Source organism: Galeopterus variegatus, unplaced genomic scaffold (genome assembly GCF_000696425.1).
Source record: "Galeopterus variegatus unplaced genomic scaffold, G_variegatus-3.0.2 Scaffold1913, whole genome shotgun sequence".
Taxonomy (NCBI): domain Eukaryota; kingdom Metazoa; phylum Chordata; class Mammalia; order Dermoptera; family Cynocephalidae; genus Galeopterus; species Galeopterus variegatus.
The window spans coordinates 254,877-281,616 of NW_007728024.1; the positions used below are offsets into that span (position 1 = coordinate 254,877).

At 33.7% G+C, this 26,740-nt stretch overlaps 1 protein-coding gene across 2 annotated transcripts in view; it reads right to left on the bottom strand.

Moving 5' to 3' along the window:
• Positions 1 to 2,514: 2,514 nt before the first annotated feature.
• SLC35A3 (solute carrier family 35 (UDP-N-acetylglucosamine (UDP-GlcNAc) transporter), member A3) overlaps positions 2,515 to 26,740 on the bottom strand; it is a 41,004-nt gene continuing 16,778 nt past the window's right edge. The window contains exons 2-8 of one of the 2 annotated variants that reach the window (XM_008579572.1): positions 26,275 to 26,479; positions 20,872 to 21,026; positions 20,677 to 20,799; positions 16,591 to 16,762; positions 13,170 to 13,288; positions 11,385 to 11,518; positions 2,515 to 6,265 (exon numbers count right to left, since the gene is read on the bottom strand). In XM_008579572.1, coding sequence (XP_008577794.1) covers positions 6,175 to 6,265; positions 11,385 to 11,518; positions 13,170 to 13,288; positions 16,591 to 16,762; positions 20,677 to 20,799; positions 20,872 to 21,026; positions 26,275 to 26,461 — 981 coding nt within the window. In that variant the 5' untranslated portion in view covers positions 26,462 to 26,479 and the 3' untranslated portion in view covers positions 2,515 to 6,174. The remainder of the gene's footprint in view (positions 6,266 to 11,384; positions 11,519 to 13,169; positions 13,289 to 16,590; positions 16,763 to 20,676; positions 20,800 to 20,871; positions 21,027 to 26,274; positions 26,480 to 26,740) is intronic. The other variant, XM_008579573.1, reaches the window with a different exon arrangement.

Genomic DNA, 26,740 nt, shown 5'->3' on the forward strand with positions numbered 1-26,740 from the left:
TTTTGCTTGTTGACTTTCTAAAGGGCCAAAGAATAACATGCTCATTATGAGAGTGTCTGGAGAAAGTTAGCCAAGACTCTAACAGAAAAATGTCTAGGAAAGCTTCACCAGAGTCCCTCTCCACTATGACAATGTTCCTCTCATTCCTCTCATCAAAGGTAATTTTGCAAGGGTTTTAATGGAAAACCATTAGGCATCCCCCTTGTAGTCCTGATTTGGCTCCTTCTGACTTTTTTTTTTTGCTTCCTAATCTTAAAAAAATCTTTAAAGCACACCCATTTTTCTTCAGTTAATGATGTAAAAAAAAAACTATATTGCCATGGTTAAATTCCCAGGACCCTCCGTTCTTTATGGATGGGCTAAACAGCTGGTATCATTGCTTATGATAGGGTATTGAACTTGATAAAACTTATGTTGACAAATAAAATTTATATTTTTTGTCTTTTAATTCCATTTCCCACATACTTTTTGAAGTCCCCTTGTATGTGCTACTTAGCACAGTATCTGATTATAAAATGTTTTCTACACTAGATTCATGTTCAGAATCATTTGGCAGAGTTTCTACAATGACGAAGTATAAATTAAAAATCTCTATAAATAAGAATTGTCATTACTTGTGTCATCCTCACAAAATCAGGAGAATGTGTATAGGGATAGAGATGAAGGGTCAGTGTAGTAATTTTGGCCTCACCTAAGGAAAGTTCTGGGCTAAGTCTTTTGGAAGTCCCAGTAATTGGAATGTCTTTATTATTTATGATGGGCCCCTCAGACCAAACCTGAATTTATGCCAAGGAGAGACCCGTGGTGAGCTCCTGGAGCCTTATGTCACTGAGGTCTCCAGGGAGGGGTGAATGCTGGAGAGTGAGTGCAACCACATGGGCAAAGAACCAATCAACCATGCCAACTAATAAAGCCTTAATAAAAATCTGGACCCCAAAGCTTAGATGAGCATCCCTTACTCGCAATATTATGTGTGTATTGTCACACATAGTGGCCAAAAGTAGATAATGCCGTGCACGACTCCACGGGGAGAGGACACTGCAGGTTCCGAGTTTGGATCCCTCCTGGACTCTGCCTTATGTATCTATTCCATTTTCTGGTTCTAATTTGTATTTTCTTTCCCTGTAATGAATATGACTGTATGTATAATAGAGAGTTAGTTCTCTTTCTAGCAAATTATCAATCCTGAGGGTGGATTTGGGAAACCCCTGAATTTGTAATCACCAAGACACTCTCAACTATAGTAGACACTCAAACCTTTGATAATTGAAGGCAATTTATTTTTCTTCCTTGCTATTTTCTTTTCTGGAATGTGTATGTAATTAGTCCTGCTTTGAAGGAATTCTCTCTCTCTTTTTTTATACTGTTCCTAATGAGAAATGTAGGAATTCTCTTTTTAAGAACAGTAAGGAAGACCAGTATGATTACTACTGCCAGTCACTATCTGACTCTGCTAAAAGCAGAATCTATAAGATTTAGACATTTGCATAGCACTGGGATTTGAGGACTGATATATTTTCAACAAAAAATTCTTTTTTTTTTTTTTTTTTGTGACCGGTAAGGGGATCGCAACCCTTGGCTTGGTGTCGTCCGCACCGCGCTCAGCCAGTGAGCACACCGGCCATCCCTATATAGGATCTGAACCCGCAGTGGGAGCGCCACTGCGCTCCCAGTGCCGCACTCTCCCGAGTGAGCCATGGGGTCAGCCCCTCAACAAAAAATTCTAATACAAAAAATAACATTACAGATTTGCAGTTAGTGCTTTTCATAGAAGTTACCATGGTTAAATTGTATACATTTTTAAAATGCTGATGTTCTTATTTTAGTGATTTTCTTTTTTAATTTTTTATTTTTTTGTGTGACCGGTAAGGGGATTGTAACCCTTGGCTTGGTATCGTCCGCACCGCGCTCAGCCAGTGAGCGCACGGGCCATCACTATATAGGATCTGAACCTGCGGCCTCGGCGCTCCCAGCACCGCACTCTCCCAAGTGAGCCACGGGATCAGCCTTTAGTGATCTTTTAAAACAAAGCATTTTGTGTAAGATTACTTCAGTAGTAGAGATGGGAATAAAATCCTGGATATGGCTTATCACATTTGCTCTCTATGCACTGAACTGATAGTCACAACAGAAGCAATTATATTCATATTATGAAGAAAATACACACCAAATTACTGTAATTACTTCACTTTGAGGCTAGCAAAGAGATATTTTAAACAAAAAACTTTAGGCTCTTATTATCATACAGGTAGCAAAATTCTAACTAGTTTAAATAAAACCCAGTCTTTCATGCTAGAGATAGGCTGGAGAAAAGGAAAGATCATATGTGATAAAAGTAACTAGAGAGGTAGCGAAAAGATCAGTGATTCATTTTCAATACATGGAGGAGACTCATTCATGGGTAAGTCATAGACATAGGTAAAGAGGAAAAAAAGGAAATATGGAAAAAAATCTATATAGTTACTTATGAAAATAATCTATTTCAATAAATCTATTAAATATACAAAAACCGGGTACCAAAAAATGACAAGAGAAATTTATCAATTAGAAAGCCATTTAACAAAAGACCAGTTTATACATTCCTTTGAATTATGTCCATAAAAAATTTAAATATACAAATTCCCAAACACAAAAGAATGTTTCTAAACAAATGAAATATAGACAGACAAATTCAGGATCCAAATCATTTAAAACATATTCTAAAAGTCATAGTAAATTATATCTTGTAATAAGAAATGAAACAGTAAAATGACAATTATATGCAACTGTTGAATTTAAAAAAAACTCAATGATGGAGCAATGGTACCACAATTTAAATAAGCACTCTTTACTACCACTTTTATAATATACCTATTCTAAATATTGTAAGATAATGGATTTAAAGAGAAAATGTTGTAACAACAAAAAAATAGAATTATAGTTATTCTTAAAACCTCCTAATTTTGCCAATGTGTCTAAAGTTGTGAATTATAGAAATACCCTCCAGAAAACTCAGGTATTTGGTAAAGCAAGGCACATAGGACCAGATTTTGATAAAGGTGCTTTTCCTTTGGTCCTATAACTACATTAAATATTCTGGAGATTCTTAAGATGATTTTCAGTATAGCATAAATAATTTTTATAAACATTTTCTTTTGTAAAACATACATCCATAGTAATTAAATATTATAACAGTGAATGTAAATAAAAAGAGTAATGCTAAACCCTGTATTTAAAACAAAAATATCCAACTCAGTTGAATGACTACAATGACATTTTAAAAGTCCAGTAATTTGACATGTATGAATAGTCAGCATTATTCTAAGTGTACAGAACATAAAGTCTCAATTAGTTTCCTTTCAGATTCTATCTCCTTAGAATCTAGTTTACCTTTCCATCTATGAAATTCTGTAACATTCAATATAAACTGATGTAAACATTTAAGATTTGCATCTCTAAACTATATATTATATCATAAAAGTAGCTTACGGCTTCTCTAAAATCACATATTAAAAAATTGATATTACTGTGTTGAAACATTTACCTATTGCATTCCAAACTTTTCTTCCCAAATATCACATTCTTAATTTTTAATAGAACTATCAATTGGCACTCTTCTTCCATGAATTAGCACATTTTCACATTGAACAAAGTAGTTGAGACATAACAAATAAACTTTTAAAAGTATAGGAATTTAAATAATCAAGGAGTCATCATTATAAAAGCTTGATACAATAAGGCATTTGGAGGTCATCAAAACACACACCACACACAAGAAAATGGTATCATCTGTATATATGACATGATCTAGGACAAATGCCCACCTTCTCAGGTATGATTATTTCTTTATGATTTAAAAATTATAAAACTATACAGCCTAATCTCTAATAACATTTTCAAAACTACTAGAAAAGCAAGATATAAATTCTGTCTAATGAAAGCTTGCTTTGAAAATACACTTTAGACTATTTTGTCCATTTTCACAACTCTTTGATTACACTTTTATAACCTTTGTTAGAAATCTTGGAAATTGTGTTATTTTGGATACCTAAAAATGTGTTATTACTGTAACTGACATGTCTAATATCTAATAATTTGTATAATTTTTTGAAGTGCTAAAATAGGGGCAGACTAAACCTGAGTTAACAATTAATTGTTAATGCACACTGAATTAATTCATGAGTAATCAACCAGTACTTCAATTTGAGCCGAACATAAATCTTTATATTTAGTCTTGAATTCTGTATATTTGCAGGATTGAGATATCATTTAGCAGTAGGTAATAAGATGGAAATCTGAATATTGTTGGAGTCTAAAAACACCATGCTCAAAATGTGGTAGTTACTGAAAATCATAAATCGGGCATCCTGAAAGTTCACCTGGTACCAATTTGCAGTCACCAGCAAACTGATTTTGAACACTTTTAAACTGTGGATGGAATTGATTAGGACTGCAATATGTAGATACTATGTTTGCATTAGCAAGGTAACACTGCCATTTCAAATTAGCCAAGAGTCTCCAACAGTTTATAACATAGTATTTTTAAGCCAAATTCTGTTTAATGAAATCCATTAGAACTACATAAAAATATTTATTTTTAAATAGTTTTTATATCTTTTAGGACAGACTTTTAAAAATATATACAATATGACTGAGAAAAATAAAGTAAAATACTTCTTATACTCAATAGGTAATTCTGCCTATAGTCAATAATTAAATAAAAACCATATTCCAATTACAGAAAGCATTTTTGCCCACCAATTCATCTTATCATTTCTAATATAGTCTCTTTCCCTTGAAAAACTTATTAAATAACTCATGTAATTTGCATCCTCAACTCCAGTGTTAATCAAAAAAGAAAAAAACCCCACTATTTTAAACCAAAATGGTGGCTCCTTCCCAGCAGCTTTTGTCGGGACATAGAAAGGGTACTCAGAATTCAGCTACCTCTCCCAGTCATATCATCAGACTATTCCTGGGGATAATGGATTTCTGAGAGATGTAAAAAGTTCTGAGCAGCATTGAATTTAAAGTTATAGCACTATTTAATGTAATATGGCAATCTGGAATGTCTTCAAGAAAAGCCATTTTGGTCTCAGTCCACTGTCTAGTAGATTTTTGGTTTTGGTTTTTGTCAACAATTGTAGATTAAAGGAAGTTTTTACAGATCAATGAGTAAAATATTCATTTAAAAACTTTCTAGTTGTATACAGTATATGCTTGATAGTTCAAAATTTTCTAAATGGAGATATTAGACAATAATATTTTTTATTTTAAATTATTAAATGAATATTTAACCCCTTTAAATTACATTTCAGAACTTTAATGGCAATTAACACACAAGTTTAACTTAAAGTATATTAAGGTATATTTATCTGATTATTAAGTATATTTATCTGATTTACAGAAAAGAAATACAATTAAGAGATTAAGGGCAAAATTCCATTAGTGCAAAAATCACTGGCCACTATCTAGCACAGGAGCAAACGGACTGCTTTTAGCAGTCTCAAAGCATTAAAAGGTCTTATGTGTATATGGAGAAATAGATATGTGAATCTCTACATTAAATTCAAATATGATTTTAGTCTCTGACAAATCAGACTTAGTGTACTACTACTTTATCAACTGTTATGTAGTTGAACAAATAATATTCAGCAATCCTTTAATAGTCTTTTGTATAAATATAAAAATCTCAGATACATGAAAATGTTTTTTCAAATCATACTTCTATTTTTTCAGAGCTTTATAGGTAATAATTTTCAAACTTTGACTATTCCATGTGATTTGATATATCTGTACAGAAAGAGTAAGATAAAAAACGTTTAATGAGATTAAATAGACCTAATTTGCAAAAATTGATTTCTGACATTTGTCATGTGCTATTGCAAAGAGTGCATAGAACATTTCTGCAGCAATCAAAAATGTAATATCTTTTTAAACTCAGATTTCAAGTTTCCTCCAATATTCCTTCTAATTATAATCCCTGGAAATACTTTCAAGTTTTGATTTCTAGATGCATTGTATGTTGTTACATATACACATATTTTATCCTTAAATATATTTTCAAACCATTTGAACAGTATGATCAGATTTAATGATGACATCTTCACAGAATCTGTAGAAGTCCTCTGTGCAAGATTAATGTTGAGATTCCTAGTACACCATCATGAAAAACCATTTAAAGATAGTACACAACTACGCTTTAGTGGGATTTCCTGCAGGTTTGGGATCATAGCCATATAAGAAAGTAGCTGTTATTACAAGGATGGCTCCAAGGAAAAAGACACTAAATAAGATGAAGGAAAAACGAAAAAGAGAAAATCAGATTAAAAGCAAAACAAGTTCCTTCTATTTCTTTACTATAAAAACAATTATAATTTGGGGGAAAAATGTTCCAGTAACATAGCTAACAAACATTGAATACTTAATACATTCCAGGTATTCAGCTAAATGCTTTACATGCATTATCTCATTTAGTTCTCACGACAACCCTAGAATAAGTACTAGTATTCTTTTTTCACTAGTATCTTCATTTTTTACATATGAGGATACAGGTTTGAAGAGTTTAGATAACTTGCCTAAAGTCCCACAACTTTAACTGGAGACAAGATTCACATCCAGCTATGTCTGACTCTAGAGCCTGCACTCTCATCCACTGCACTACATTGTCTCCCAAAACAAAGATATTTTAAATATTGTTTTTCACCTTAACACGCATTTTGCATGCAATACATTCAATAGTAAAAGGTCTCAATTCTTTAAATATTTGAAAACATAAAAGGAAAATTTCATTCTTTTATGTTATACCGAAATAAAGCTCCATTTAAAATCTAAGGTAGTAATAAGCAAAACTCAGGACTGATTTCTACAGGATGCTTTACAAAAGGAAATTAGATTAAATGCAGGTTTCTTCTTTATTCTCTCTATAGATATAATCTACCTTACTATAAACTGGAAATGAACTTAAATTGGATATAAACTAGACTATCAATCTTAACTTTTGTTATGTACATTTAAAAAAATTCTGTTAGAGAGACATGAATTAGTCTTGGTTTTAAAGTTTCTATTAACAGTTCAAAGTCACTCACTTGATTTAAAAAAAAAACAACTTGTTCTGTAAAGGAAAAAGATCACTAATCCTTACTGTAACATAAAAGGCCCTTCATAATATGGTCCCTCCAACTTCCTCCCCTACACTTCACCACCCAATCTATAGTTCTGCAACTCCACTAGGTGAACACAATGTGTCGTTTCATGATAGTGCCTTCGTATATGGTATTCCCTCTGCAATTTCCTTTTTCACAAGAAAATGCTTATTCATAACAATTCAGGTCTAATATTTCCAAGACTCACTCCCCTAGGCAGAGTTACTCTATATAACATTTATCACAGTTATTAAATAATGCAGTACTTATATGTCTGCTCCCCTGCTCAACCATGTGCTCTTCATTCATAGTTGTACCCCCAGTGCCTAGTGTGTGTGTGTGTGTGTGTGTGTGTATATATGGAGCTGAATAAATAATTACCTGTTATGATTAATAACTAGTGTTGACTTGATGCAAATGGGCAACTTTTCAAAAGCCTTGGGTGCAGTTATTCATATAAGATTAATATAACATTCAACCTCCTGTAATGTATGGGAAGAAATCACTACCATAGGGATATCTGCTAATTATTTTAGGCTTTGGATAAGCTTTTGACAGGATACTTCATTAGTTATTATCAACTTTTCTTAGTTCATGCTCAACTGAAAAGTTGTCTGATCCAACCTTTTGGATCAGTGTAGGAATCCCTTCTATGATATCTCTAACAAGATCTAGATCTACTTGAATACCTAATAATGTCAAGAAATCCCTGCTTTTTAAAAAATTTTTATTTTTTATATATGTGGTTTAATGATTTATTTATTTATTTACTTTGGACCCTGGACCTTGATGTTATTAAGAACCATGCTCTAACCAACTGAGATAACTGCCCAGCCCCTTTGCTTCTTAAGCCAGCAATTTTTAGGTGGTACTGAGAGGAAAAATTTTGTTAGAAAAAAAATTAGAAAAATATTTTCAGAATTCAATGATTATTTCAAGGATTTAAGACCCCTCTAATAAACTGTATATATATTTCTATTGCTGCATTAATCATACTGTTATAATTTATTTATTCACATGTCTGTCTCTCCAATCACTGTGACCTCGTTGAAGACAAGAAACTGTGTCTCCTTCATGCACTCCTTTTTTTCCTAGGACCTAGCACAATGACTGGCAGGCCTAGTGAGCACTTAATAAACTTTTCATAAAAGAATAAGCAAGCCTAAATGGAAGGATGGTAATACCAATAAGCAAATATTGAGCACAAGAAAAATGTTAGGAAAGTGAGTATTGGTGATATATTATCAGTAGAGATGTCTAGCAGTCAGTAGAAAATAGATATCTAGTATTTAGGTGACCTTGGGACTTGTCATAGAGAGGACAGATAAGATATGGTAGTGAATCAGATGTCCAAGGGAATGAGTGAGGATTGACACGTACCAGAGGGACAATCGGAAAGGAAAGTATAGGCATACCACCCTTCAGAGAAGCAACAAAAGAAAAAAAAGAAAAGTTAAATTTCAGGATATGGAAAGTAGATAACAAATGCAAATATATTACTATATTTGGAATAGAGTTGAATGAAGATTGAGAAAAGTTTACTGAAATTATTGCTTAACATGTGTTCTTCACAAAAGTGAGATTGCATTAAGATAGAGGGTTTAGTTATCTATTTTGAAAAAATAATTCATCTTCTCCATCTGGCTTGGTTTCCTGGGCATATTTTCAAAACATTCATTCATTCATTTACTCATTCATTCAGTAATAACAGTATCATTGTCTTTTCTCCTTTTATCTTTATCTAAACTCCCTCAAAAACATGAATTTACACGCAAGTATATATTTTATTGACTGACTACTATCTTTTGTCCCTCTACTGGTTTACTTCTTCATTTACTTGTATATTCCCGGCATGATTCAGACTTCAAGTTAACTCCCCCGACCTTATATGAGGTTTAATTTTTTTGAAAAAGATTTGTCTTTTCAAGTATACCCTAAAAATCTGCAAGTTTCAAACATTCTCAAATAACAATAAAGCACATAATTTCTTCATCTAATGAAGCATCATTAAGATATAGGTGTTAATCATTAGGCTAGTCTCACCAGCTAAGTGATTCATTCCCACACCAAGCCGAAAACAGAAATACTTTAATATTTTTGTCTCAGAAAAATTACAGATCTTAACATTCATGTCCCATATCCATTGTCCAGGTTGTTAGAGAAGAATTAAAATCATAAATGTTCAGTACAGAAATATAAAGAGCATACTATATTTTTCTACTGCCAAATTCCACCCATAATCCTATCTCACTAACTCTTAAGAACGCAAATGAATTTTACCAGCTGTGTTAAGATGTTATGATCTTGAACATTCACTCAGCAAACATACTGACTACCTATTATGTGCCAAGTACCAGTCCTGTCTACCTATCAGATGATGTGATAAGTCTTCTGAAGAAAGAAGGAAAGAAGGTTGGAATGGAGGGGGGTGCTCTTTTATTTAGGGTGGTCTCTTGTTTCAAAAGTGACATTTGAGACAAGACCTGAGGAAGTGAGGAAGTGTGCCATGTGAATATATAGACAATGAGTATTCCAAGAAGATGGGAAGACAAATTAAAAACCATAGCAATGAGGTCAATATAGCTTTAAAAACATAAAAGAGTGAAGAGGAAAGGAGTTTCAGATGAGTACAGAGCAGTAGCTGAGGGCCAAATCATGTAGGCTACTGACCAACGAAAACTTTTGAGTGAGATGGGAAATAGAGGGCTTCTGAGCAGAGCAGTGATATGATCTGATTTACAGTGAAAAAGAATCATTCTGATTGCTGAGTGGAAAAGACTGGGATTACAGAGCAAGAGAAAAAAGGAGACAAGTCAGGAAACTGTTTCCTTAATCCATATGAGAATGAAGGTAGCCTGGACCAGGGAGTTAGCAGTGGAAGTTGTGAGAAATGGTCAAATTCTGCAAATATTAAAAAGGAAGAGTTGGCAGGATTTGTTTCTAGATTAGAAAGAGATGTAAGAGCATCTTGTTAGTTAGTTCAGTTGGTTACAGCACAGCCTTATAATAGCAAGGTCACAGGTTTGGATCCCCATACCAGCAGCCATAAAAAAAAAAAGAATAATATGTAACAGAAAGATGAAGAGAAGCTGATGACCTTACTTCTTACTTCACCAGAAAGCACAGAACTTCCATACACTTTAACCTACTCTTATAAACCTATTTATATTCCTACATATTGACACTGCCTTCTCTTAGGTTATTATGTATAAACTGTGTTCCTATCTAAGTCAAGGAGGATTTTGGCCTAAGCAAATGGAAGTATAAAGGTGCTGCCAATTTACTAAATAGGGAAACCCAGAAAAGGACAGGGAATGAGTTATCTAGTAGACATTAGAGTGAAAATGTCAAATAGGCAGACATACAAGGGTCTTCAAAAAGTTCATGGAAAGATACATATTCTCTTAACTCCATTTTTCCACAGATTTTTTGAAGTACCCTCGTATAAGCCTGGAATTAAAATGTAAATGAGAATTGTTAGCATACTTGTATAGATGACATTTAAAGTCATGAGAATAGAGATACCAAGAAAGTAAGTGCAGATCCTTGGGAAATTCCCAAGTTTAGAGTTTGAGAAAATCAGGAGGGGAGTAAACTTGGAGGAAAATCAAGAATGCTATCTTAGAAGCCATTAAAATATAATTCCATTCGTCTGGGATTATAAATTAATAATTAAAAAAAACAATAGAACCTTCAACAGCAACTATAATGATTATTCATTACACTCAATTCTTGATTCTGTCTTCTCCCTTGGCATTCATAACATTACACAGTTCTGGGTATCTTGCCTTACCTATCACTCCTTTTGCAATTCCTTTCCAAACTGCTCTTCTTCCTGCTATCACCTAATTTGAGTTTTCTCATGAGCCACTTTCTCTATATAAACTAATAAGATTATCTTCTTCAGAATGCCATTCATTCTCCTGCCTTTAGCTACGTAAATTCTGCATTTAAAAATGTCATTATATGACTTATGACTTTATATGACTTACTTTTTTTACATGACTTTTTACTTTGGGGGAAAAAATACTCAGATTTACTGGTAAAATTCTGGCCAGCCAAATTTGTATTAAACACTTGTGGAAGATCTTTCAGGAATTTAGTTTGAAATCGTTTTTTAAAAAATAGTTAAATGGATTTTTATATTTCAGTGATTCTTCAAAAGTTGTAATAGAACAAAATTTAACAGATGATCTTATAAAGAATTCTTATTTTTCTATAACTTTTGGGGATCTAAAGAAATAGAAAAGAATATTTTACCTGGATGGCACAAAATCTTGTAGCCAAAAATAGGATATCAGTGTTGATAATATTATGGATAAAGAGGTTGCAAATCCTTTTAAAATATTATCCGCATACTTAATAACAGCAGCTATAACAAGGCCTCCAAGTGCCTGCAGAAGTTTTAAAAGATTATTTTTAAAATAAACATATAAAACTGCTTTTCAAAACAATTTCATTATGCAATGAAGCATTAGGCTTTTGTCCTAAAATTTAATCCCATTGTAGTGATTTATATTAAAGATCTCTTATTACCAATAGAATTCTAGGTTTTGTACAATAGCCGTCTTATTTCAAAAGGCATCTGATAAAGTAACTACTAGAACAATCTGCAGTTTGTTATAATGCAGTTGACCGTATATGTATAAAACATCAATCCTCATCCAATTTAGTAATTAAACATCACTTGTTTGGACAAATGTGTGGAGCTTAGTCTCTCGAAATAGTGAAATATTTTTACTTTTAAGTAAAAATAAAGTAACTCAAAAGTTATTTTACTAGCCTTTCAACAGTCTCCTAACTTGGCTTTTTTCCTCTAATTTCTCTCTATCCTAATCCACCTCTCATTGCTGTCAGATTACTCTTCCTAAAGCAGTTTTAATTATGCTCTTTAAGAGTATAGAAAGAACTTCCTATCAGATCTCTCTACCAAGTTGTGGCTACTTCAGTAATAGGGTTTTACTATACTACATAGTTTTGTTTTCTGCCAAATGTTACTTATCAGCATACTAATCTGGGTTACCAACCTTAATAATTTTCACTATACCTCTTCTACAATGGAAGCTCTATTTAAAAAAAAAAAAATCATGAATTAAGCCAACTGAGTTCACTACAAGTAAATATTTGGGTCCCAATATTTCTTGGTGATGCTGTCATTCATCTTTTTACTCCCTACTGAATCCCTCATACCAGTTATACCAAATCTTTTTTATTTTGCTCAAATCTTCAGCCCCTTCTTAAAGGGAAGATGGCTTCTCATCTTTGCTAGGATAAAATACGTTACACATAAACTTTCCTGACTTATCCTATCTCCACTTCAAATTTTCTCTCAAGTTTTCACTTATCCTTGTGTCCTTTTCTCCTTTCTTAAAAATAGAAGTATCCTTCCTGCTTTCAAAACACAACTATCCTCTGCCACCTTCACCTACCTTATGGAACCTTGCTCCATATAGCTTCAAATACCTCTAGGAGAGCAGAAGGCTCTGAGGGCAGTGACTTGTATCTTTATTTTTATATCCTCTAGAGTACTCAATAAGTACTTTTTCATGATGAAATTAATTACTAAACTCTTGAATAATTTCAAGTTGTATATAAACCAAAGTAATTTGACAGGAATAGTCCAATATGTACTATATAATATGAGGCTATATAAACTGTCACAGAATTAAATATCTAGATCTGCTTCTTTGGTCTTAATGAGCTGATCATAGACTTACTGTACAATGATAAAAGTTGTAGAAAAATCAGAAGTTATATTTGCCCTTAGCTTCAACTATTTTATTCTTAAATTGGCATTTTCATTATGTTAAATTTAAAAACCACAAAATTCATTCATGACTTCATTTCAAAATAAGTTTTCATTAGGGCATAAAGACCAATTCTATTTTAATTTTCCTGAATAAACTAGATACAATGAGAGCACTAACAGGAGGGATCTTTTTCTTCACATCAGTAGATACTTTGATTTTCTATATTAAAATAAAATTTATTAGCATTAAATATAAGACTTTAAATGCATTATCTGAAGAAAAAAAAATGCTTTACCTGAAGAACAACAACTATCCAGGTCAGTTGGTTATATCCCTGAAAAAATCCATTCTTTGATACCAATTCTCCATCGTAAATGTATACACCCATTAATCCAAATACACTGCCAAAGAAACCTAAAAAAAATGTAAAGTCTATGTCATATGTCATTTAGTTTGTCTGATGAGATATTTTTCCATTGACATTCCAAATAGTTTTATACTTAACTTTTTCTTTTTGATAAAATTATACTACTTTTTAAAATTTTTATTTGGTTTATATAAACTTAACAAAAGTATACTTAGTACTGCATTATGATTATAAGACAAAGATACAAGAATATAAAAAGACAAATCCATAGAATATAAAAAAGAAAAGGGATTACCAACTTTGGAGCAGCAAAATAATATAATGCATAAACTATATGGTTGTCTCATTCAAGTATTTGTAAAATGCTCACTTTTGGCATGTTGTTATAACTTCTATCTTCTTATTGCTAGGTCTAGATTTTCATGTATTCATATTTATACATGCAGATATAAAACCTCAGGTATGTGTTTTTAAGAAGTTTTGAAAGTATAATCATTAATATCATCCCAAATCATGGAAATAAATAAATAATAGTCTTCGGCAACATCAGAATCTGTTAGGGAAAGTCAGCTCAGTGACAGCAGAAACTATGTCTTGTTCACGGCTGAATCCCTCACCTCTACTACATAGCCTATCACATGACTATTGGATCGAAGAGATTTCCAGAGGCACTGCTAGGCTATGAATAAAGAAATGGATGCCTACAGGGACCACATCTTATGGGTAGTCTCTGAAATATATGCAGTAAAAGATTGCGGGGGTAAAGTGATTTTTTTTTTTTATATAAAGCCACAAATAATCAAAGTACTACATAATGGAAAGGAACGAAAAAGGATGTAAGATGCTCTAAACTTTAATTTATGCCAGCTCTATCCTTTTAATGTCTGATTTCAAACATGAAATTAATGTTGGCATATAATTACAAAAACACTCCCAATGGTACTAAGTTTTTTAAAATTTATAAAAGAAACACTTGATAATTAGTAAATTACTAAATATACATATAAAGTACAGAAGGATACATACATATCATACATGTCAGTATGTACAGACCTACTGCATTCTAACAGTTGCATAATATTCCACTGTATGGATGACCATGTGCCAGGAATTGTTCTAAGTGCTTTATGTAAACTCACTACAACCCTATGAGGTGGATACTTTTATGCCATTTTACAGATGAAGACATTGAAGCACAGAGAGTTTAAATAGCTTGCTCAAGTACACACTGCTGGTAAGTAGTGGATTCAGGATTTAAATCCAGGCAGTGTGGCTCTGAAGACCATGATCTTAACCACTGTACTATTTGATATTGATCATTTATTTAGTCAGTCCATTAAATGCTGTTTTCTATGTTTTACAGTTGTTACCAATGCTGAAATGAATAACTTGGATATCTATCTTTGTACTCTTGTAGGATAAATTCTTATTCGGATGTAAAATTCTTGCATCAAAGCCTACAATTATTTAAAAATTTGGTAAACATTCCAAATTGAGATTCAACAAGGTTTTATATCAATCTATACTCCTAGCAACCATAGGTATTCCTGTTTCTTCACTTTCCGGCTAACACTGATCTTATCAATTTGCTAATCTTTGACAATGTGATGTTTGAAAGCTGCTATTATATTGTTTTAATTTTTGTTCTTGTAATTTTGAGTTGACTTTAATTTAGTTAAGTATCCTTTCAAAACTTTCAATCATCTTACTATTTTTTTCCATAAGCACTGTGCTATGTGAGGTCAAAGCAAAGAATATTCTTATCCATGAATTGCCATAGAATCATGAATTCTGACTTGTCTTCCATTTTTATCTTACAATTCAAGAAAATTGTAGGTAACTCACACAAACCTTGAATACTTCTTTTTCTGATATTTGCATATTTATATAAATAGCAGACATTTATTACTGCTTACTATATGCAAGGTGCTTTATTATAAACCCTCTACATGTAGTATCTCATTTAATTCTCATAGCAATATATGAAGTAGGTACTATAATTAAATACATTTTGTAGATGAGGAAAGGGAAGCAGAGAAAGGTTAAGTAACTTCCTTAAGGTCACATAGGTGGTAAGTGATGAAATCAGGATTTGAGTAGCCTGACTTCAAAACCAAATATTCCTAAGCACTCTGCCATAGATACATGCTTCGTAAAATGGTGAATTAAACTGCTTAATGCTTTTCAAGTCTGTGAACTTGCCTTCTAGACAAACTGCACAAAGAACCCAATTAAATTTTGCTTTAAAAATATTTACCTTGAATGTTCTTAAAGAAAAAACAAAAGAACACCTTGATACATTTCTACAAATTTTATAGAGAAATTTAAATCCTATGTGATAAAATAAAGGGTTAGTCTGTTTGTTATCACATTGCTTGAAAACAACTGGAAGTATAGACTTAAATCAAATTTGGAAGGTTTGACTTAAAATACAAGCCATTAGGAATACAGACAATTTACTGTCTAGGGCCTGAAGGGGCCTGTATGACTGATGATCAAGAGAGACATGATATAGGGCTGGCTGGTTAGCTCAGTTGGTTAGAGTGTGGTGCTAATAACACCAAGGTCCAGGGTTCAATCCCTGTACTGGGCACTCGCAAAAAGAAAAAAAAAAAAAAAACAGAGATATGATATACTTATTAAGTTGATATGGACAGAAAGAATAGTGGTTTCAAAGATAAGCCCCAAAATCACAAGGATAGAGGCTTAAAACAGAATGTGTTGATCTGCAATAAGATGCTTCTCATATTAGCAGTTCTACGTATCATCATCCAAAATAAGTATATCCAGAAATATGAAATGCTAGAATCTTTGTATGAGGATTTAAATTTTACAATACCATAAATAGTTTAAATATTTGTTCAAAGGCAAACCTTCAATATGTGGAATTTTTTTTTCTTTTAAACTATTTACCTTCAGTTAGAAAAATGCTGCAGTGTTTAAGAACTAAAACACAATATTTTGAAATAGAAAGGCATATTAAGAGACAAAAAGTTCATTTCAAACTTCCTCCATTTAAGTATATTAAGCCCCTTTTCCAGGAATAAAATATGTAAGTTATTTGCAACACCTTTGTGGAAAGAAGTGGCAATCAAGGATAAAGTTACGAAGGCTCCAAATGGTGAAGACAGAAACAGGCTACACCCTTATGTTGCAGACCTAAAATTCCATATTCTTGTATAAAAGTTATTCATTTAAAATAAAATTTTTTAAAAGGCAAAAACATTGCCAAATATTTGGATCAACAGCAGATTTTATGCAAGGCTTATTTGTTTAAAGATGTACAGAAATCTTTAAATATAACAATATAATTACTTTTTAAAATAACTCTAAAACATTTAAAACTTACCAAGCTGAATGTTTCTTATCCACACCGATTGTTTTGTTTCTTTTAAGATTTTCTCAAAGTAAACCCCAGCAAAGCCACTTGAAAAACATGCTGTGAGAACTGCCATGAGACCTACAAACTGAGAGCCAGCTGAATGTTCCTTAGAATCAAGCTCTTGAGAATCTGAGGGCCACTGAATAAAAATAAAAGTAAAATTGAAGTTTAATTCCTATAATATTTTATAAAGTACATATTAAGAACCCACTCTTAGACCATAAGATAAAAATGCAACAAACATCAATCTTGGGAATTACAGAGAGCTTTTGAAAAAAAAATCTTAGAATCATTTGATATTTTTTTCCTACAGTGATAATATATATTACTATTACAAATTTTTTAATTTCAAAAAATACCCTAAGAATAATAAATATTTTACATTTCATTAGACAATGCGGCTCTATAGCATAGTTTATACCAATTCCCTTTAGCCTAGAGAGTTGACAGACATTAGTACTAATATCTCTTCTGAGCTCATCTATGATTTCAATGCTGCTGTCCAGAAGCTTGTTATTTCCTTAAAGTCAATGTGACTAAAATTTACTCATCCCTCTCCAAAACAATATACCTCGAATGCCTTTATTTCTATTAAAATGCCACCATTCAAACCTAAGTTTTTTAATCTTCTTGATCTCCATTCCCTATGATATTTATTAGTTTCAAACTCATAATGATTCTTCCCTCATAACAATTCTTATATCGCTGCTTTGGGATACTGCAATCCAACTAACTGGCCAGTTTAGGTCCTATCATGCTTTCTGCCTGTTCTCCATTCCTCCGGTCTTCCTCCCCACCAATTGGCCTTGCATGCCTATAGGATTTCTCTGATATGCCTCACTCCCTTGCAAATCTCCAGAGAGGTCTTATAGCTTAAAGCAATCAAGTCTAAGCTTCTACCTCAGTACTGAAGACCACATATAACTTGGTACCAATCTGTATTTTGTAATTCAATCTTTTACCACATCTTTTGTCAATCCTTTGTTCCTCAAAGACGTTTATTATCATTCCTTAACCTATGTTTTGCTTATCCACAGCTGCACATTAAAAAAAAATTTTTTTTTTAATATCCCTTTTTCTGTAATGCTTTTTCTGGTACTTCAAACCTACCAAAACACAAAGAGTGGGAAAAGTTTTAAGGAGTTTTAATTCTGGTTCTGCCATACCTAGATCTGTGATCTTCAGCAATTTAGTTAACCTCTCTGAGCCTCAATTCTTCTGTAAGTTGGAAAGAATAATATCCACCTTAAATAGTTAGGTATTACATGAAATAATACAGGATGAGCACTGAGTGGGGAGCCTGGGATATAAGTGTTCAATATTCAGGTTTCATTATAACTATTATCTTTCAAAACCTAATTTTAATCACACCTCTTCCCTGAAGCTTTCCCAAGTGACTTGTACTAAGGTGTATAAAATCAGTTGACAACTAATCATGTAAAAACAAATGTCATTTGTCTTTCCTGATCTTAAACTCTGTTTAAATCTTGCTAATAAGGCACTAGAAATGAAAAGAGCAGTGAAAAACACAGCTGCTGCCTTCCAGGATCTTAAGTTGTAGTGGTAAAGATAGACATACAAATAAGCACTTAACTTTAATATACAGTACTATGGAAAAGATATCTACAAAGTACTATAGAAACAGAGAAAAAAGGATAAATGCTCAGCCTGGGATGTTAGAAAGATATTCTGGTAGAGGTAATAACTGAGTCTTAACGAATGAGTAGGCGTTAGCCAGGCAAAAAAAAAAGAGGAGTAGGCACTGCAGGCATGATTGCACAGATGCACAAAACATCCTCTCTAAGCAGTTCAGTTGTAGAAATTCAGAGTGAGAAATGTGGAGCAGCAGAAATTAGCCTGGAGCAATAGGTACATAACACAAGGTCCAGTGTGTCATAATAACCATTCTGGGATTCATCCTGTAGGTCCCTCAAGCTTCAGTTATTTGCCTATCATCTATGTGTTTTTGTCAAACCTATGTTCCACCTGAACTATTAAGTACTTGATATTCTAATTTAAAATACCTCACTTTTTGAAACAATACTGATAGAGTTTGGACATGTTGTCCCCACCAAAACTCATGTGGAAATCTGATCCCCAATGTAGCAGTGTTGGGAGCTGTTTGAGTCATGTGAGCGGATCCCTCATGAATGGACTAATGCTCTCCTGGGGCCTGAGTGAGTTCTCACTCTATTAGTTCCCGCCAGAGCTGGTTGTTTAAAAGACCCTGGCACCTCCCCTCTCTCTCTCTCTCTCTCTCTCGCTTCCTCTCGCCATGTGATCTGCTTGTACCTGCCAGCTGCCTGCCACTTTCCGCCATGAGTAGAAGCAGCCTGAGGTTTGCACTAGACGCAGCTGTCCCAGAATCATAAGCCAAATAGACCTCTGTTCTTTATATATTACCCAGTCTCAGGTATTCTGTTATAGCAACACAAAAATGGACTAATACAAATACCTACTTTAGCTTCCCCTGAGTAATATCTATGAAAATATAGGTTTGATATGCCAGTTACATTTTTATAAAACCCATTTAAAATAAATATTAAAAATATTTCTTCAAGATATATGAGGGGTCTTCAAAAAGTTCATGGAAAGATTTGTATTATCTTTTTATTCAATTTTATCATGGACTTTTTGAAGTATCCTCATACATAAAACACTTTTTGGGAATGTGATGGGGATCCTCTGGATAGCAGGAAAGCGACATGATTGAATTTGTTTTCAGATAGACCACAGTGCTAAGTGGAGTCTGGATTTTGGGAGGTGAGTAAGACAAGAATAAAAAAATCAGGAAGAAAAGACCACATGAGAAACAAGGCAAGCATGAACTGGGGAAGTGATAGTAGAGAGACAGACAAGGAAAAAAAAAGTATTAGAAAGTAGAATCAGTAAGGTCTTACTGATTGACTGGATGTACAGGAGAAGAAAGAGTCTAAGTTCCCAGGTTGAGTAAATAATGATTGGAAAAAATAGAAACAACAACAGGTTTGGTGGGGAAAAGGTAAAGTTTAATTTTAGATATGCCAAGATTATAAGGCCTATTGAACAACCAAGCAAAGATATCCAAAAGGTTTTTAGATACACAAATCTGAAACTACAGGTGATAACTAGAGCTGATGACATGAATTGAGGAGTCATCAACATATAAATGTTTTTTGTGTGTGTGTGACTGGTAAGGGGATCGCAACCCTTGGCTTGGTGTCGGCTGTGCCGCGCTCAGCCAGTGAGCGCACCGGCCATCCCTATATAGGATCCGAACCCGTGGTGGGAGCGCCGCTGCGCTCCCAGCGCCGCACTCTCCAGAGTGAGCCATGGGGTCGGCCCAACAGATAAATGTTTTTTGTGTGTGTGTGACTGGTAAGGGGATCGCAACCCTTGGCTTGGTGTCGGCTGTGCCGCGCTCAGCCAGTGAGCGCACCGGCCATCCCTATATAGGATCCGAACCCGTGGTGGGAGCGCCGCTGCGCTCCCAGCGCCGCACTCTCCAGAGTGAGCCATGGGGTCGGCCCAACAGATAAATGTTAATAAAAACCTACAGAATGAATGAAATCTCCAAAAATATGGACATAACTTAGAAGAAATAACAAGTCTACAAGCAATCCCAATATGGAAAGGAAGAGGAGCCCATGAAGAAAACCAATATGGACATTAAGGAAGCTGATAAAAAATCATTAGATATCTTTCTAATCTAATCATTAGATTAGAAAGAATGGTATCAGGGAAGCTGACAGACAGTAAGAAGGGAGTGGTTAATTATCTCAAATGTTCTAGATATCCAGTAAAAACCAGCTTTGTTTTATGTGCAGTGTCTTATTTCCCTAACTAGATTGTTCATTTCTTTAGGTCAGATCATTTTATTTTTATTTATTTATTTATATCACTTACAGTCCCAATATAATATCTTGCACAAAGGAAATCCTCAAAAAATGTCGATTGTGAGGATTAAACATTTACTTCAACAAATAATAGAACTATATTCTCCATGCAAAATAAATAAGGTTTTGAAACTTATTTATGATTAAAATGAAAGGTATACTTATCGTTAATAGTTACCTGTACAAAAGCAACTCCTGTCATCAAAATTACTAGGGAGAGCCACTGGTACACACCTAATTTTTTACTAAGCATAGACACAGAAAATAATGCTGTCGTAAGAATTTTCAACTGATATGTGACCTGAAAAAGAAAACAGCAATATTATTATTTCTTTCTTCCTTAAAAGGACTATTAGAAATGTATTTTAAATACCTGATAAGTAGCTGCATCTAGATTTGACAGTGCCACATAGAGTAAATTATTCTGAAGAGTATATATCCCTGATGGAATAGCAAGTTTAAGTGTTTCCGTGGGTTTATTTAGAATTTCATCATGTAGTACTCGATTCAATGCTCTTAGACTACATTCTGGGAAAAAACACACAAAATGGGAAAAATCAGTGATTAAGTAACTCTCAAGACCTCAGTTTTCTCACCTGTGAAAAAAGCTATATGTTAAGATACTTTTAGGTTTAAAATATATCTGTATAATGCTAATTCTTCAAGTGATAAATATCATAAGGTAGAATATTAAGAGCATATCCTTATATTCCTTCATTCTAATATAAAATCAAATTGATTATATGTGTATCTACATACATATATATGAACACACATATATACACATACGTATTTATGATAACCAAAAGCTCAAAGTATTAATTTGTTAACCAAGTGTTCTTATTTTACTGTAGCAACATTATAAAAGAACTTATATCTTATGTATTCCATTTATCAGCAGCCATTCATGCCAATTAACAATTGAGAAGACTTTAATTATAAAAAGAAGGTAAATCAGTTAGGGAGTGGGTTTGGCTGTAAACAAAAGAAAAACTAACACTAGCTCAGTCCCATAGGGATTTGTCTGACAAAGCCTGAGTCCAGATTCAAAGCTTTTACAGCAGCTTAGGGACCCAGGCTGACTCTCTCTATATATATTGGCTTGTTACCTCCATACTTTTCATTTGTTGTCTACATGATTATTGGAAAAAAGGTCATCAAATGATTGCTGCATCTCTGGTTCTTGTTTCAGGCAGCAAGAAGGAGGAAGAAGAAATAGACTAAAAGGCATCTTCTTGACTCTCATTGACCAGAACAGTGTTACATAGCTACCCCTAGTAGCAAGGGAGTTGGTAAATTGAGACTTTTCCTTTATTTCCCCCATATTAGAGCTAGGAAAGGGACAAAAGAGATTGGAAATGAACTCTGAGGTAGCCAACCTACAGTATCAGTCACAAAAAATGTCCAAAGAACTTTAAAAGATATAAAAACCCCTCAAGACAAGAGAAATTCTAAGGAACCCTATTTTGCCAACAATGACACTTTGTAGGTGATTTTCTCTTCCAATATAAAATAGGAACACTTTTATCATGAAAAGTTTCATTTTTGATTATGGAAATGAAAAACAAAAACCTTCAAATATTGCTACCTGATACAAACCCTTTCCTTACCTCAAAAGAAGTCAAAAAAGTGTTAACTAAAATAAGTTACCAGAAAACAAAAAGTGATAAAAACTTTTGGTCTGGCAGGTTAGATCACTTGGTTAGAGCATGGTGCTCATAAAACCAAGGTCAAGGGTTTGGATCTCCATACTGGCCAGCCACCAAAAAACATACATTAAAAAAAAAGATACTGAAAGATTTTTCTTAGTTTTACCAGAAAAAAACTAAAATATTATTTTTTTAAATTAAATTTTAAAATAATTAATCCTGTCACATATTTTTCTTACCAGCACTTTAGGGAAGGTCTTGTTCCACATTTTTACCACTTCCTGTTATTGTTAGACTTTTTATTTTTGCCAGTCTGAGGAAAGTGAAATTGTGTCTTCTGGTTTTAATGTGATTTCCCTGATTGCTAGTGAGGTTCAGAATCTTTTTATAATTTATTGGCCATTCAGGTTTCCTCTTATGTGAATTGCCTATTTATATCCTTTGCTCCCTTTTCTATTGAGTCGTATTTTTTTCTTACTGAGTTGTAAGAGTTCTTTGTAATTCTGGCTTTTTTTTTTTTTTTTTGACAGAATGTAGATATTTATTTTTTTATTTTTCCTTTTTTCCTTTTTGTCTTTTTTCGTGACCGGCAACGGATCGCAACCCTCAGTGTTGCGCCCGGACTGGACCGGGACCAGCAACGGGATCGCAACCCTCGGCGCTGCCCCTGCACCTCGCTCAGCCAGTGAGCGGCCGGTCTGTATGTGGGATCCGAACCCTCGGCGGGAGCGCCGTCGCACTCCCAAGCGGCGCACGGTAGCAGTGCGCCACCGGGCCGGCCCAGAATGTAGATATTTATTATTTGTCCTTTTTGGTTATATTTTTGAGTTTTCATTTACAGTATTCTTCCTCAGATGCTCAAATACATGCCCTGTTCCACTAATGATAGAAAGACTGGTAGTGACAGACACACTGAGAACAATATTATGCTGAATTTTATACATGATTTAAACAATGTTCAAAGTAAATTTTGACTATATGTGAATCTAGCCTTAATGGCTATTAATTATTGGTGGTTACATGCAATGTAAATATTGTCTCTCAATCTGTGGCTTGTCTTCTCACTTTGTTTGATATATAGATGTTTAATGGACCTCAAATTATCTATTTTTTCTATAATGGCTTATTTGTGCTTTTTGTATCTTTTTTAAATTTTTTGGCAGCTGGCCGGTACTGGGATCAAACCTTAGATCTTGGCATTATCAGGACCATGCTCTAACCAACTGAGCTAACTGGCCAGCCCTTTTTGTACCTTGTTTGAAATCATTCACAGTACCAAGGTCTTTCTGAACATATACAGAAAACACAACTGTTTTTCCTATACTCTTATTCAGCAACAATCATCAAAACAGACTTCTGTGACCAAATGCATGAAAATTTCTCCCCACCAGGAAGCAAGCAATTCTGTAGTGGACACCAGCTAGGTGTCCTCCTATTCAATTAAATCCTAACACTATCTACTGGTAGATGGTGTCAGATCCCGGTTGAGGGTTCAGTCCAAGACTGTCCCCCAATTCAGATGCTGGTCACAAGCCTAAGTCTCTGTAACTTCTGACCGACCAGCTATAAATCAGGGTTTCCATGATCCCCTCCTTCGTCTTTAGGCTCTATTAATTTGCTTGAGCAGCTCACAGAACTCACGGAAACACATTTACCAATTTATTACAGAGGATATTACAAAGGATACAGATGAAGAGTAGCATAAGGCGAGGTGTGGGAAAAGGGGAACAGAGCTTCCATGCCCTCCCCAGGCACATCACCCTCCAGTAACCTCCATGTGTTCGGCTACCCAGAAGCTCTCTACACCCTGTACTCTTGGGTTTTCATGGACGCTTCATTACATAGGCATGACTGAAGCATAGACAACCAAGCAGAAATGTGATTGGACAAAAAGGGTATGACCTAATTTTAATAGAAAGTGGTGAAACCCAGCAAGGCCTGTTTGTTCAGATTCTTCTTGGCCTCTCTGCAGAATTCCCTTCTCTTGGGTATGGGGCAGGACCCCTCCTAAAGTGGGGGTCACCTACAATCAGACAAGGTAGGTCAGAGCATTTCTTTAAGTCCAGTTCTAAGACAGAAAGGCAGGGGGAGCCAGAACCATGGATGAAAACATATATATATGTATAATATCAGTCTTAAAGTTTTGCTCTTTAAATGTCAATCTTTAATCCACTTTGAATTTATTTTTGTGTGTGTGCTTCAGTTCACTGAAAGTTGGTTTTATCATATCTCTGAATGCAACTATTCACATCAAAGGTATCTTTGGCTCCATAATATTAAATGCATTAGATACTTCTTTTCATCTAGACCTTAGTGGCAAAAACACTACTTTCTCAGCTTTCCTATTATATTTTCATGTTTTCTTTTTATGCTGCTGGCGAATCCTTCACAGTCTTCTTTTGATGTTCCTCTTCCTGACTCTGACCTCAAAAAAATATTGGGAATAGTACAAAGCTCAGTCTTTGGCCTTCTTCTCTTCTAGCATATACTAGGTTATCTCATCCAATCCTTGACTTTAAAAGCAATATATGAGCTGACAAATCCCTGACCTCCATATTCATATAATCTACTCTTTGACATCTCAATTGCAATACCTATAGGTGGTCTCAAACTTAACATCCCAAAGAGAACTCCTAATTTTCCTCCAAATTTATCTTCTGTATATCATTTATTGCAGCACCCATTCATCCAGTAACTTAATCTAAAAAGCTAGGAATTACTCCTCAAAGTAGATTCCTCCTTCTTTCTGACCTTTACATATCCAATCTATTAGCAAGTCATATCAGAGGTACTTCAAAAGAAGATATACAAATGGCCAATAAGCACATGAAAAGTCATCATCATTAGTCATTAGAAAAATACAAGTCAAAACCACCATGAGATACCACTTCATACCTACTAGAATGGCTATAATTAAAAAAAAGAAAGGAAATAACAAACTTTGGTGAGGATGTGAAGAAACTAGAACACTTGTACATTGCTGGTGAAAATGTAAAATGGTGTATTGTTGAGGAAGACAATTTGACAGTTCCTTAAAAAGTTAAACGCAGTATAACCATATGACCCAGCAATTCCACTCATGAATATATACCCAAAAGAAATGAAAGCAGGGCTTGAACAGATAGATACGTGTGCATCTTTTACAGCATTATTCATTGTTCATCCCAGCATTATTCACAATAGCCAAAAGGTGGAAACAACCCAAGTATCCATCATCACATGAATGAATAAACAAAATGTAGTATATCCATACAACAAAATACTCCTATAGGTGGTCTCAAACTTAATACATCCGTAAAAAAGAATAAAGTTCTGATACATGTTACAACATGGATAAACCTTGAAAACATTATACTAAGTGAAATAAGCCAGACATAAAAAAAACAAATATTATAAGATTCTACTTATATGAAATATCTAGAATAGGCAAATTCATAGACAAAAATTAGAGGTTACTGGGATTGGGGGTAAGGGAGAATTAAAAGTTGTTATTGTTACAGAGTTTCTGTTTGGAGTGATAAAAAAGTTCAGGAAATGGATAATGGTAATGGTTGTACAACATCGTGGGTATAATTAATGCCAATGAATTGTACACTAAAAAAGGTTAAAATGGCAAATGTTATGTATATATATTTTAGCATAATTTAAAAAAATTAAAAACAAAATATACCAAAAAACCATTGAATTATACACTTTAAATGAGTGAATTATAACTCAATAAAATTGTTTTAAGAAACTATGTCAAATCAGTCACTGCTGAACTAATCAATGCAGCAAATTAAATAAAAAGCCTTTACTTTAGTAAAAAAATATTATGACTCCTCTAAAATTCTAATGGTCACAGAATTATAGAATTACTCTTATTCTCAAATTATTATAAATGCAAGAAACTATGTTTCATATTTACAGCATTAACTAGAAGACATGAATCATGATATAGATTACAATAAAATTCCTTTTTTCTAGACTAAAGCTGAATTAATAAAATTTAAAATACATTGAAATATTCTTAATACTAGGGCATTACATAATGCAAGAATACAAATGTGTAGTTACCAGTATATACTTACATATATATGTAAATTAAATAAATTGCACTGATTAAAAACAAAAACCTAGATACCCACTGCTATCTTTGTAGACTAATAGAATGCAGGCCATTATCTTCAAAAGTTCAGCAACAACCACTGCTGTAGAAGATAGATAACGAGGTCCCTCCTCTTTTAAAGTCCTAGAATAACGCATTGTCAGAACCAAACTGGTAGTCTGAAAGACCAAAATTCCCAAGGACAAGTATTTTAGGTTGGCAGACATTGTTTTATCTTCATGTGCCTGAAAAACAAAATAAACAGGGCAAATAAATAAAATGATAAGACACAGAAACTAATATATTAAAAAACAAGAGACTTCTGGTTCCAGACAAGATGGAATAAGCTCATTCCACTCTATTCTTCCTGCTAATTACAACCAAAAACCTTATACCAAGGACAAAATGCAACTACCAGAAAGACTCTGAAAGGTGAAGAAAATAAGGTAAAATGGCTAGAGACCTCAGGTCTTGAGGGATGCCTCAGCAATGAATTCCCTGGAGAT